We start from the raw sequence: 13,836 nt of genomic DNA on the forward strand, positions 1-13,836 counted from the left end.
GTTGGAAGGATCCATGTGAGTGGCCTCTGGGGGGTTCCTTGGAGATTCTAATTGAACTGGCTAGTCTCCTCTTTGGTACATTGTGCAGCTCCTCTAAACACAAGGATATCCTTGCTTGGGGTCTATGTCCTAAAGGCAAGTTTAGTGTGACCCAAGGTTATGCTTGGCTGGATAATAATGTCATGGAATAATTGAAGTTCCCTGGTGGAAGAAGGTTTGGAATAAATTTTCTTGGCTAAAGTGTAATTTTCTCGTATGGCTAGTTGCTTGCAAGAAATGTCTTACTTGGGATAACCTTCAGAGAAGAGGGTTCTAGGGCCCTTCTCTCTATTCCCTTTGTATGTTGAATGGAGAGAGTGTTTTTCACTTATTCTTCTTATGTCCTCTTTCTAGAGAAATCTGGCATAAGTGGTGGGAGGCATGGTGTCATGGGTGCATTCATGTTGAGTCTCTTATTGAATTTTGGAATAGCCTTGGCATACCTCCAGCAAAAACAATGTTCCTCCAAGTGGCTTGGGTTGTTGGACCTACTTTTATTCTTTGGAATCTTTGGATGGAACGTAATCGCAGGATTTTTTGTAACTCTTGTTTGGGAGTCACTAAACTGTGGCAAATGATTCTAAGTAGACTCAAGGAAACTATCTATGCCAAGTGTGATATGACTGAACCTGTGGACCCTGGTGACTACAATATAGTTAGGAATTTGGGACTAGTGGACAAAGGATTGGGATGCACAGTGGTAAGACATCTCAGTCACTCAAGAGAAAGGTTTGCACGGAGGGCAGATGGAGACCGCCGCCAATGGATATCCTTAAAATTAATACTGATGGATCCTCCCGCGGGAACCATGGGCAGGCAGGTGTGGGGGGGATTGGAAGAGGTAAGGACGGTAATGATATCTTTATGTTCTCTATTTATAAAGGAGTTCATTCTAATAACCTGATGAAGGCCCTGGCCATTAAGATAGCTATTGAGCAGGGATGCTCTTTAGGTTGGAGGAAGATTATGCGTGTGTCAGATTCTCAGATTGTTGTGGATATGATCAATAACCAAAGTGTGGATGATGTTAACTGGCAATTATCCTCTATTATTAGAGAGATTATTTATCTGAGTAGTTTTTTGGATTGGATCTCTTTCTGTCATATTCCTAGAGAATGGAATGGAGTGGCTAATGTCTTGGCAAAATGGGTGTCGAAGAAAGGAGATGGTTGGATATTTCAGGAAGGGATGGACTTCCTGCTAAGTATATTGGGATTTTTGAACAGTTAGTGGAAAAGGATAGGATTTAATTGTTCTTGTGTTTGAGTCTAGTTCTTTTGGGCCTACGGCATCTTGTAATTTTTGGCTTTGATTGAATAAATCTTTACCCCCTTTTTCCAATATACTTTGTATAAAATTACTTTTTTGCCAAAAAATTGTCACCTATTCCCATAGCTATTTTTCCATCCTCATTTCATCTCATTCCACTTTTACCTCTTATTTTTTCCTTTTCAATTTAGCTTTAATTAGTTGTTATCTCCATTTTAACTCTTTATTTTTTTCCTTGTTTATTAAAAAAATTAAATAGTTATTATTTCATGTTTTAACTTATATGTTTTTAGATTGCTTTAAAATGATGTTTTCTTATCTTATGATTAATTTATTTATCTTTATAGATTTACAACACCTCTAACACTTCAAATTTAGTAATGAGTATTTGATGTAATAAATAATATATATTTTATTCATATATGATAAACTAAATATATAAAAATATATATTTATAATAGATATTTAATATATTTATTTATTTTTACTTAAATTGAAAATTAATTATTAATTTATTTATTCACATTAAGATATATTTTTAAAATAGCACATAAACATGTAACTACTAATTTATTTAATATAAACTAGTTAGTTTAACTAATATTAAGGAAAAATTGATAGTTATATTAAATGAATAATTTATTTTAGATTAAAAAGAAAAGTGTTAATATTATATATTAAAATAAAAAATGTATACATTTGTACAATTGAACTATCATACTTCCTTTTTATAATATTAGAAAAAGGGCTATGAGACTTCTTTTTCTAATATTAGAAACAGGGAGGCACAATAAGAGATAGGCGAGGATTCTTCCATTAGCATTGCTTCGTCTTGTCGAGAAGAGCTCACAGCCACAAGTCCATAGGAACAGGCGATTCAGGTAAGGTATTTACGGTTCTGAAAACTTATTAATTTTGTTCGATTGTGTTATTCCAACGAATACGAGAAGAATTCAAATAGAAGAGCAAGAATTTTTCGCTTTCAAATTCATTATCAGAAGCTCTTTTCAGCACAACTCCTGATAGTGCTAATTTGTTCTCTGAAAAAGATATTGAAAGGCCTCGTAATGATTGTACAAACAATATTCGGCATGAAGAGGCCGATCAGAAAGAGGTGGTCAAGCAGACAAGGAGTATTGTGAGAAATAGTGAGAGAAGAAACCCACAAATAAAGCTAAGTGATGTTTCTGATGATCATCAGTGCCATAATTACCTCCGTTCAAGCTCTGTGAGGAATGCTTTTGCAATGGATGATTACAAGGATTCAAGCTTCCCAAAGGGCAAATATAACCTAGGTTCAAACCCTCCTATTAAATCCCTGGTTATAAAACCCTCTTCCCATGTAGAGAATGGTTATAAATGCTCACTTTGTTCTAGTCATGCTGCCCAGCACAAAAAGCAACACAGACTGGGAGAAGATAGCAGAGTGAACTTAATTGATGATAGATGGAACCCACAAAGCGACGATGATTCAGAATACGAAAGCCCTGATTATAGGTATGATGACCACCTAAAAGCAACCCAAGTTAGCGATGCTTCTCATGGTATAGGCCAGGATCTAGTGTCAAAAGCAAGAGAGGGTTATAATAAATATAAGCATGATGATCCTTATGAGAAATATAAGGATGATGATCATGCAGGTTCAAGCTCCGATGGGAAGCGAAGAAAATTAGAATTTCATGATCAAAAGAGATATCACTGTGAAGAGTATCAGTCAAGTAAAATATTCAGACAACATGTTCTCTATTTCAGAAACAAGAATAGCAATAAAAATATAATTACAGATGAAAGAGACTTTAGGAGTGGAAAGATACAAAAAGATGATGAAGAACCATTTGATATTTGCAGCATGCCCAATATTTTTACACCAAGAGAGTTATCCCCTCCTCCTCAGAGTAATGAGACTTACAAGGAGATTCAGAATTTGATGCCTGGTATGTTTTTGTTAAAGAAATGGCTCGCAGAATCTGAGCAAGATGCAATAGTTAAACAATGTCGAGAACTTGGTTTTGGGAATGGTGGATTTTTTCAACCCAGTTTTGATAGTGGTAAAAAAATGTGCTTGAGGATGATGTGCCTTGGCGTGAATTGGAACCACAAAACATATAAATATGAAGAAATTCGTGCACATGATAATGCACTGCCTCCGGCCATTCCTTCAGATTTTGTTCCCTTGGTGAAGAGGGCCATTGAAGATTCTCAAAATAGACTCGCAATGGACCACAATATAAGAACTCAAGAAGAGTTGTTCAAAGCTTTGCCTGGCCTAGACCCTGATGTTTGCATTGTTAATTTCTATGAAGAGAGTGGAAGATTAGGACTGCATCAGGACAAAGATGAAAGTCAAGCAAGTCTTAAAAAAGGTTTACCTGTGGTATCATTTAGTATTGGGGACACTGCAGAATTTTGTTATGGAATCGATAGGAAGATTGAGAATCTTAATAAGATCAACTTGGAGTCTGGAGATGTTCTAATCTTTGGAGGGGAATCAAGGCTTGTTTTCCATAGCATCTCTAAAATGTACCCTGGCACTGCTCCTCACTGGCTTACTCAAAGGACTTCGTTGCGCCCTGGCCGACTAAATCTCACTTTCAGGCAGATATCTATATGACAGAAAAATGTTCATTTTATTTATGATAGCAAACCTTAAATAGAAAGAGTGCTTAGTTGTCATCTCAGTCAGAAAAGATGAAGATGTATAGATTCAAATTAATTAATTGATTATTCTTTTAAGTGGAACAGACTTTATCAGCTATGTGGATTTAAGATGATAAAATGATTCAATTTCAGTTCATTGGTTTTGTGAACTCAATTATAACTCCTCCCTACAGGAAGGATAATTTGCATTGGAAACCTGTGCTGATGTGCAACTTAAATTAGCCATTTAATGTTTTAATTGTTCTAAATGATCGCCATATATTTATCATTGGCTCCAAGATATTTTCCTGGATAGATTTCCCAATTTCTAATTAGTAAAATCAAGCAAAATCATTAATCGTACAATAGGCAAAAGTTGAACTGTTTTGTAATGTTTTGCTGAGCAGGTAATTGAAGTTTTCAAATTTCTTTTGCATGGGCAGCTTAAAGGTAATCTAGCACGTAGCAGAATGGTGTAGGGCATTAGAAATAGATATTATATTACTAAGCCACCTTTTGAATTGCATGTAAGTTGTTTGCATGGCCCTTTGTTGCTGCCTTTTTTTGAGGCATTGATCCTATTTTTGGTGTGCTGTAGTGTTTAGTAGTGAAGTTGGCGTCTAATTATTTATAAGATTTTTTTGGGCCTAGGAGTTTCAGATTTAAGAAACGAGATCAAGTTTATTTTTTACACAGTTCTGCTCTATAGTTGAATGGAAGAGATGGAGAATATAAAAAAGTTTTTGAATTATGTTGAACTATTTTCTTGTTTCTTCTTATTGTTCTTGGAACTCTGTTGGATCTGATTTGCAGGGCAGAGGCCTTTATCTGCATTGAGTAAGAATATATTCATTCACAAGGCAAGCCACGCCTTTTATGGTGTTGGATAGGGTTTGAAGTTGCAAAAAGAACATTGCTCTTATCGGTCATCAATCATGAATCATTCAAAATAGACCCTTCATCCATCAACAATTAATCACTCGTGAAATTATACCAAAAATCAATCAGCAAGATTAAGAAAACAATTCAGCAATCAAGTGTCTCTCTGTCAAATCAGCATTCATCAATTATCATTCACCAATGTTCAAACCATAATTCATTACTCATCAATTTAGATACTGATTCAGGCTTCCTGCCTGCAGAGGTGGAAGCGGATGCAAGAAGAGATGGATTTGGGAGTGGAGGCGGGTGGAAGTTGGCCGGAAGCCACTCCTTAGAAGCTGTTCATGGCTTGCACCCACCGTTGGCTGGCTGGGAGTGGCTTATGGCCAGATTCCGAGCATCCAGGAGCTTCCTGTTGGAATATTTAATGTGGTTGGTCATTTCTCCCTGGAGCCAAACGCCCACCTACCTCCTTGACGGCTTGTAGAACGATCAAATGTATTTATTGCATGGTAGGTGAAAAAATTTTGAATTCAAAAATGAGGGGGAAAACATTTTGCAAGTATAACAAAAGGAATGATTAGATTCATTCGATAGAGGAGAAGGAGAAGAAGTTGAAGAGCTCAGAAGTTGCAGAGCAGAAAAAATGATCAGCAGATCCAGTTTGTTGCAGGGACAGAGGAAGTTCATTTCGTGCCTGTAGTTGCACGTGTTTCTTCTCTGATCATTCTGTAAGTTGAATAGTTTATTGTTTTCATTCGTCCTGTTGATGCAGTGATTGCTCCAGGCGTTATTGTATGCAGCCTTTAGAGCTGCAAGTTTGAAGTTTTATCAGTTTAAAGTTTTAGGGTTATTTTAGGGTTTTCTAGTTGAAGCCGAATGCTCCCAGATTTGTAATAGTTTGAATCAGAGTTGAATAGAAAGCAAGCAGACATACTTGAATCCATTATTGTCCTTCTTCTATTCATTGCATTTTGGAAAGTTTATTTGAAAGTTTGAAGCTTTGGGTCTCTGATTTTAATAGTGGAAATATTCACATTATAAGTTTGCACTCGGTATTGTCTTTGGTAGAAGTCATTCTTTGCAGTGGCTACCGAGTACACTCGGTGCATTCTTCTACCGAGTTCACTCGGTAATCATTCTTCTACCGAGTTCACTCGGTAATCACTTTGGTTATCGAGTTGTGTGTTCTTCATTCACCGAGCTCACTCGGTAACCTCTCCTGCCACTCGGTTTGTTTTGTTACCGAGCAAATTTTTGTCACTCGATAATAGTTGTTACCGAACAAATTTTTAGGTTTAGGGTTATTTTTTGTGATTGAAATTTTTTTTTAAATATTTCTCACACCTCCAACAGCCTGTGCGGACTCAAACAGCTGAAAAGCCCATTTTTACAATTTTTGCCACTTAAAAAACTTTATTAACATATGGGGAAATACATTTTTCAACCTATTTTTTTGTCTTTAAACCTTGAAATTGTTCTAAAAGAGATGATGATATAAATTGATGAACATTGAATGATGAGCTATATTTTGATTTTGTAGTTATGATGATTTGTTAATTTGCATTGGAATTGTGAGCATAGACTTTTACGATATGATTTTTAATCTTATTGAATATTTGAATTTCAATGTGAACAATGAAGTTTAAGTATCAATACTATCAAATGTTTTAATTTTATATGTTATTTCATTTCTTTGCACACACATCCGCATTCCCAAAAAAATATTTTGCGCATATGCTTCCCTCACGATGGCTTGAGAGGTACCTCTCAATTGTCATGTCCCTCTCTTAGCAACATAATTATAACAGGGGATTTGCCTATCATTGACTCTCGTAGGCAAATAATTATGGGGAGAGGGTCGATTTTGTCTTCCAAATAAATAAGCGGGGCCTACTCATTCGAATATTAAATAAAGGTTGTATTCTAACTTTATAAAGTTAATTATTTAATTTTGTAAAGTTAATGTTTGTAGTGCAAGAAGGTTCCGGATAATTCCCAGAAGCTTCCCGGCAAAGAGATAAATAGAGGACATAGGGCTCTCTTTGAAGCAAGCAATTTAGTGGATTTCTCTATTTTTCATATTGGAGCAATTTGTGGTCTTCAGTCTGCAAATTCCCATTAGATCTTTGGGAACGAGAACTCCCTGGGATCTGCATAACTGAGGAGGTGGAATATCTTCCGAAGGGTTGCACATTGGAGGTGGTCTTCAGCCATCTCATGTTGTGATTATTTGTGCATTCGGATTATTTTGAGGATGACGATTTGAAATCCTGAGTACTGGCAGGTTTGAAATGTGAAACTCTCTTTCCATTCCGAAACAGCAGTTTAGAGTTTACGTGATCAATAGAATGCATTAAGATTGGACTGCAGATAGGAAGCCAACAGGAAGGCTGATCGCATCAAGATTGGGCAGATTGCAGATTTATCATCGAATCTGAGATTGGATTACAGAAGGGAAGGGAACGCAGATTTGGAACAGTTTGTGAGCTTCAATTACTCTTGCAACCCGCGGGGTCGGCTGCCGACAGTTGGGGCACCTCCACAAGTTACGACCTGATCGCAGACAGGGGACCAGTCACCAAATCACAGGCGATGGGAGTTAATGCGCGCAGCGGGGGAATGGTGGTCTGTCGATTAGCTGGGAAAGAGATCCTCGAATCTTGACCTAAGTAAATCGCACAGCAGATTATATATAAGGAAAGACGGCACCCATATTCCCACCATCCCTGAAAATGGACGCTTAAATAATCCAAATCTGGGGCACGAATCAACAGGTTTCATTTCTATTATTGCGCTATTGTAATTCTTTTTCATTTGATCACCCATAAAACTGGATAGTTCATACTATAGTTCTCTTGCAACTGTATCATTTACTGATTCTTGCCCATATTATTATTCGTTGTATAAGATTAGTCTGGTTCATGGCAAGTATTTGATAAAAGGTTAACACTTTAAACTCTTATAGAGAGGGCCATCAGTGTCTGGTAGTTAATTGTTTGTCGAAATGACTAATCCGTGAAGTATGAATCGTGAGTGCTGAAAGAACCAATAACTGCCGGGACATTTCATCAATTCCTACCGTTAATATTCATCCTCTCATCATAGTTGTTCATTCCATCTCTCCCCTAAATCTACGTATCTTAACACCTAGTTCTTCTTCATTGTCATTAATTTCCATTGAAACAAGAGCTGCAAGGCAGCCAAGTTCCTGCCAAAGAGGGTAGAAGTCTTGTGCTTGAATGCAAAGTTTCTAGTTCCTGCCAAAGAGGGTAGAAGTCTTGTGCTTGAATGCAAACTTTCAAGGACTAGCTATAGTCAAATATGATTGCTAAGGAGCTTGCCAAATGGTTAGCCCCTGATTGGTCTTTCAAGTTTCAATTTCTCTACCTATGGCTTATTTGGCAGATTCTGTGTAAGCTTCTATGCCTAGCTATAGTCAAATATGATTGCTAGGGAGCTTGCCAAATGGTTAGCCTCTGATTGGTCTTTCAAGTTTCAGTTTCTCTACCTATGGCTTATTTGACAGATTCTATGTGTAAGCTTCTATGCCTGTGGCTTATTTGACAGATTCTCTGTGTAAGCTACAACTACAGGGAAATTATCGGTTAGTAAAAGGATCTTATGCTTCAATTGGTAAAAGAAATTCCTTGTTGAAATGAGGAACACAAGCTTGTTCTTTTGGTCTTACCTATGATTCAAGCCATCCAACTTTATCCATTGACTCACTTGACTTAATCACTCCTTAATCATTCGTACTCTTGAGTTTATTTGATTTTATTTCAAAATCAATTCATTTTTTCAAATTGTATACACGTAAATAATTTGTATACATATGATTATTTGTATATGCATTGAATTCCTTGGATAAAACCCACCTTTGATAAAAAAAGAAAGTTGAGATTCTTAGAACGGCATGCTACTTTTTCCATTTTATTTTTTCAGGATCAGTCATAGTCTTACTAATTTTACTGATAGTATAGACGAATCTGAATATGTAAAAGACCTCCACATATTTTATATTTTATACATTATAATCTAGACACTCTATTCATCTAAAAAAGAGATAAATATATAATAATCTAAAGTTCAAATGTATTATTTCATTGATGTTAAGAAATAAGAACTCTTTCTATTTTAATCATGTTCTAAGATATGTGATGAGATGTACAATTTTAAGAATAAAATATATATTTTAACGTATAGAATTTTAAGACTAAAATCTATAAATATATATTTATTTAAATTAATAAACAAAAAGAGCTTTCATTTATTCTTTCCATGCTACATGACAAAAATGATTTTCTGACACTAATATTTAAATGCATTTCTTATTGAGGTTTTAAAAATTGATCTAGTCTAACTTGTTGAAAGACATTGCTCCAAAATATTTGATATCAAGGATGATTTTAAGACTAATATATTTCTCATTCGAACTGGAAACCCAAAAGCTCTTGGTGTCATCTAATAATGCTACAAGATGTGTGATGACATCAAAGATTTCAAAACTTAATATAAATGAATGACTTAGTTGCAAAATCAAAACCCTTAATTTATTCTAACCAGGCTGCAGGACAATGACATGGAGGATCTCAAGAGTGTAATATTTACTCCACTTTGTTTACAATAGATGTTCAAGTTTGCTTGAAAATTGCTGCTCGGTGCTTGGTGCCCCAACTGAGAAGGCATAAAACACCTACTTGATTGTCCCTGACAGAGTTGAGAACATCCTCAAGACACTTTAGATCTTAACCTAAACTCTTGTAAGTGCATTTAAGGTTGTAGAATTGAAAACCATGGTTTTCACTTCAGGACAAACTTCCAGTATAACGAATTTCCCCTTTTGTGTACCCTTTCATCAACTTCAAGTAGAAGATAGCGTGAAAATTAAAAGAAAAATGGATATAATCACAACAGATTTGGTGGTTGTGAAGCCTGTAAAAAAATCCACTCCACAACACCAACTATGGTCACAAATATTTATTTACTTATGGTTAGATTCTTTCCGCAATCTCTTATATTTGAAGAATGCCTCTAGATGCTGATTTTGATGTGGATGAGATACTCAGAGACTCCCTCTCCAAGGTTCTGGTGAATTTTTATCTACTGACAAGAAGACTGATTATTGACTCTTCTTGTAATCAATGCATTTGGAAAACTGAAAACACAAAATCTATAATGTGTGTTGATGTAGAGAGAAAAGATATGTTTTGAACCAAACTCTTTCTAAGAAGTGGGATTTTTGCAAGGTGTGTAACTTTAGACAATAGTTCAAGAAGACACAATGGTACTTAGAACCCATCACATCAAATAAGTGCATCTATTTGATTAAGCCAATAAGTCATATTCTTTAGAGACTAATTTTGCCTAAACCAATGCAAAGCTATGTATGTTAAAGACAGAGTTTGTACCTATAATTATATTACCCACAAAACTTCAAGATACAAATTTCAATCCAGCCACAAAAGATGAAACGAAAGGATCCTTCAAAGTCTTCAATTTCAACATCATATTCTACACACATAATATTGAAAGAGATATTATCAAAGTGAATTAGTTGGAAGAAAAATTAATTACAATGCCTTATTGCCAAAAGTACTTTGGGAGTAACATCATTTTGAATAAAGGCTTTTAAAATATATAGGGATATAAGAGCTAGAGCTTTTCCAACTAAAAATATGACATTTTGAACAATATCTCTACAAAAAATTTCAACTATAAATATAATAAAATAAAGATCAGATTCTCTTACAAAAGACACTCCTTCCCTACCACAGATGCATTTTGTTGCTGCCTCCTCTAGATGATGTAAAGTTTCTCACCATTTAACTCATAGTCCACTCCAAAGGAATGGTTGATGTCTCCACTCCTGCAATGAACAGAACCTGCACACTGCAACAGTCACAAACATTTTCGATTAAATTGACATAATCTAACCATTAACAGTTATTATTGTGATCAATATATTGGGTCTGAGACCTAAATTAACATAAAATGACCATAAATTGTTATTTTTATGGTCAAAACATCAGATCTGAGACCTAAATTTACATACGTAGACCATACCAAAAAAATGCTCTGGCCATAAATAGTGATTATTGTGTTCAGTACATCAGAAAAGAGACCTAAATTAAGAGAGTCTAGCCTTACACAGTTATTATTTTGGTCAATACATCAAATCCGAGACTTAAACAGCCGATATTTGGACTAGAATGCCACTATTCTTTAGGCTACTCCTGGGTTACAAAATAAAAGCAAAAGTAGCAGAGGAGCACATAAAAATAACAACTTCAAAAAAAAAAAATTAAATTAAATATATATATTGATTTATTATTATGTATTATTATTAATTATTATTTTATAATAATAATATTATATAGCTAAGTTAATGGGTGAGGACATACTCATTTGATGGCATGGGAAATGATAGTTATGTTAATTAGTTTAATTTTACAGAATCTTATGAATGTTCTAAAACTTTCCATCTTTAGTGTTTGTTTGACTCTGTTTATTCATCAATCTTATCTCTAAAGAGTTCAAACAATAGTGAAACTAACTTGGCTCGTTGAAATATAATTTCAATAAACAAATATCCATTTTAACTTGCCTGGGAGAGGCTGAATATAACATACCAATTTCTATCTCTTTCTTGTTTATAGTTGTAAAGACTGCAAAACCAATGCCACATCAGCAATCTCCATAAAATACAGAAAATTCAACAAGAGTCAAAGTCTTTTGAATATTGACCAATCAACATTAGTTGATTAACTATCATTAACTTTAACAAAAATGATACATATACATATATGCTCAAATTTAAAAGAAACCATAATTTCATTACCAGAATATCGAGATGTACCGATTATGTCGACCATGTTGACAGAAGCTAGAACCTGTATAAGAACACAAGGGCGAGAATATTGTAGGAGTGCTTTACCACCCTACCACGAAGTTATTAAGCTTCCCCAAAACATTTCCTGACATGAAAGATACCCAATGTGGCAACGAGATAGTCTAAACAAGTAAAACTTAGAGGAGTAATGGAATCGTGCTACACAAATAAAGTCAAACATTAATCGGTCAACAAGATAACAAAACAACATTTTCTTAGTTATCGCTTTAGTATCACAGTCCCTTCTCCATCATTTATAATAAGTATATTTTATATTTTTTTTTTTAAAAAAAAACATAACAAGGTTTATCCAACATTGAGTTCCATATACCCATCAACATACAAGGATAAAACCATAAAGTCCATTAATCATGGATCAATTAATTACATCATCTTAGCTCATCTCTAGCAAGAAATTGAGTCCAACTTCCAAAAGGGCATACAAGTACTACCATGAATTCTCTATTGACACATGTTATAAATACGCACATATAAATCCAATCACATAACTAACAATGAAACTCTTTCTCCATCAATTAATATTCCTAGTATGTTATCATAGTTTGAATGAGTCTCATAAAACTTAGATACACAAGGTGTTAATTTAAATAACGAGAATCTTTAGTTTTTATTTTGAAGATGCTTGGTTTCATTCTTCAGTATAATACATCTTGCTCTTGCATCCTTAAGCTTCTTTATGGTATTACATATAAAGTTGATTGCATTGAGGATGTTAACTGACATTTAATAGGTCTTAGAATCTAAGTGTTTCAAAACAATTCCCAAATATATAGAGTACATATTTACTCACAGATTATATGCAGTACACAAACGTTTTGTTCCTATCTATTAGAGTCAACCTTCTACTCATCTGTTCCCTAGTTAAGGTAATTGTTATAGCATTCATAAACAATTCAAATCTCAAAACCAGTATCTTACACATATACGGTCTAAAATTCAAGTAACATTTCCCAAATTACTTTGATTAAGTCATGGATTTTGTTCTGAGTTAGAGACTTTTCATATATTCTCTCTAATCAATACCCAACTTCCAAGTATAAGTAATCATAGAAAGGTACAATTCCCATCAAGGATTCTTGCATTTTAGTGGTAATGAAGTATTTTCCAATGCAAATAATTAATAGTTTTACAAACAGATGATCCAATACAATGTTTATGGATGATTTCTCACAGATCATCCTTCTTTGCCCATTTTTCATCATTTGTTTCTAATCATTCTTATTGGCCCTCCTCTGCACACCTTTTCCCTCTCTAACTGACAAGATATTATTATTATTATAGAATAATAATTAGGCTTATGTGGCACAACAATATCCACTTTATTCGGTGGAGGAGAAATGGGTTATGACAATATTACATTTTAATCATTTCAAATTTCAATTATTGTTTCTTAAAGGTTAAGGGAAACACATATAATTAGCTTGTATGTTATGTGTTGTCTACAGAAGCTGAATAATATCATACCAAATAAAACATAGCATGGTTCTATTCCATGTTTCTTCATGTTGTAGGAACAATGCATAGCATTGAATATTGAATGCAAGGAGAAACATTGTGAAGTAGAAAAATCAAATACAAAATAAACAGGGGCAACTTGCATTAATAAGGAATTGAGAACGTAGGCTATGGAAGCAATTACAACCTAACCTTTTTTTTCAGTCTTCAATTCAGAGCTACAGAAGTCAGGCATTATAGAATGTTGAAGCTTCAAGTTTCCACCTCTCTATTAAATGGGAAATCATCCAAGAATGGAGATCGATGTTTAGATCCACTTATTTCTTTATATTTTTTTATTTTAATTCCATTCTTACATAAGATCAATATTAATTGGTGTCATATACTTACAAATTGTTTGAATGTTACAAAATTTGGAGAACTTCTCACACTACAAGACTGCCACCCCTAAACATCATACATTAAGGAGAAAATTAAGCTTGGAAAAATAAAGTCAACTTTGACTATTTAACACTTAGAATGAAACTTACTATGTGATGTTTAAGCCATTTTCCACAAGACATGGTTGGGCATGGAACTCATATTCTATTGACAACATCTCATAATTTGTGGAAAACACCAATTTGTAGATATGTGAAAGG

General features: G+C 34.4%; 2 protein-coding genes across 3 annotated transcripts; both read left to right on the plus strand.

Annotated features, from left to right (window-relative positions):
* The first annotated feature begins 2,059 nt into the window (after nucleotides 1-2,059).
* Nucleotides 2,060-4,102, plus strand: LOC149567497 (DNA N(6)-methyladenine demethylase ALKBH1D-like). Of its 2 annotated transcripts, none has more exons than XM_089820706.1 (2): nucleotides 2,060-2,189; nucleotides 2,358-4,102. In XM_089820706.1, the coding sequence occupies exon 2, from the start codon at nucleotides 2,555-2,557 to the stop codon at nucleotides 3,917-3,919; it is 1,365 nt and encodes a 454-aa protein (XP_089676832.1). In that variant the 5' UTR covers nucleotides 2,060-2,189; nucleotides 2,358-2,554; the 3' UTR covers nucleotides 3,920-4,102. The 2 variants fall into 2 exon arrangements, with proteins under 2 accessions (XP_089676832.1, XP_089676833.1); XM_089820707.1 differs by having other exon boundaries at nucleotides 2,065-2,194.
* LOC149567498 (uncharacterized) lies at nucleotides 4,084-5,773 on the plus strand. The gene is made up of 3 exons (XM_089816644.1): nucleotides 4,084-4,164; nucleotides 4,353-4,395; nucleotides 5,088-5,773. The coding sequence occupies exons 1-3, from the start codon at nucleotides 4,084-4,086 to the stop codon at nucleotides 5,312-5,314; spliced, it is 351 nt and encodes a 116-aa protein (XP_089672770.1). The 3' UTR covers nucleotides 5,315-5,773.
* The last annotated feature ends 8,063 nt before the right edge of the window (nucleotides 5,774-13,836 follow it).

This window comes from Cupressus sempervirens, chromosome 3 (genome assembly GCF_028749045.1).
Source record: "Cupressus sempervirens isolate cs-2001-9-10 chromosome 3, ASM2874904v1, whole genome shotgun sequence".
Lineage (NCBI taxonomy): Eukaryota > Viridiplantae > Streptophyta > Pinopsida > Cupressales > Cupressaceae > Cupressus > Cupressus sempervirens.

Coding starts and splice junctions, on each gene's coding strand:
- LOC149567497 (XM_089820706.1), top strand. CDS start 2,555: ATGGATGATTACAAGGATTCAAGCTTCCCAAAGGGCAAATATAACCTA.
- LOC149567498 (XM_089816644.1), top strand. CDS start 4,084: ATGATTCAATTTCAGTTCATTGGTTTTGTGAACTCAATTATAACTCCT. Junction 4,165..4,352: donor ATAATTTGCATTGGAAACCT/GTGCTGATGTGC, acceptor TTTGCTGAGCAG/GTAATTGAAGTTTTCAAATT. Junction 4,396..5,087: donor TTTGCATGGGCAGCTTAAAG/GTAATCTAGCAC, acceptor TCCTGCCTGCAG/AGGTGGAAGCGGATGCAAGA.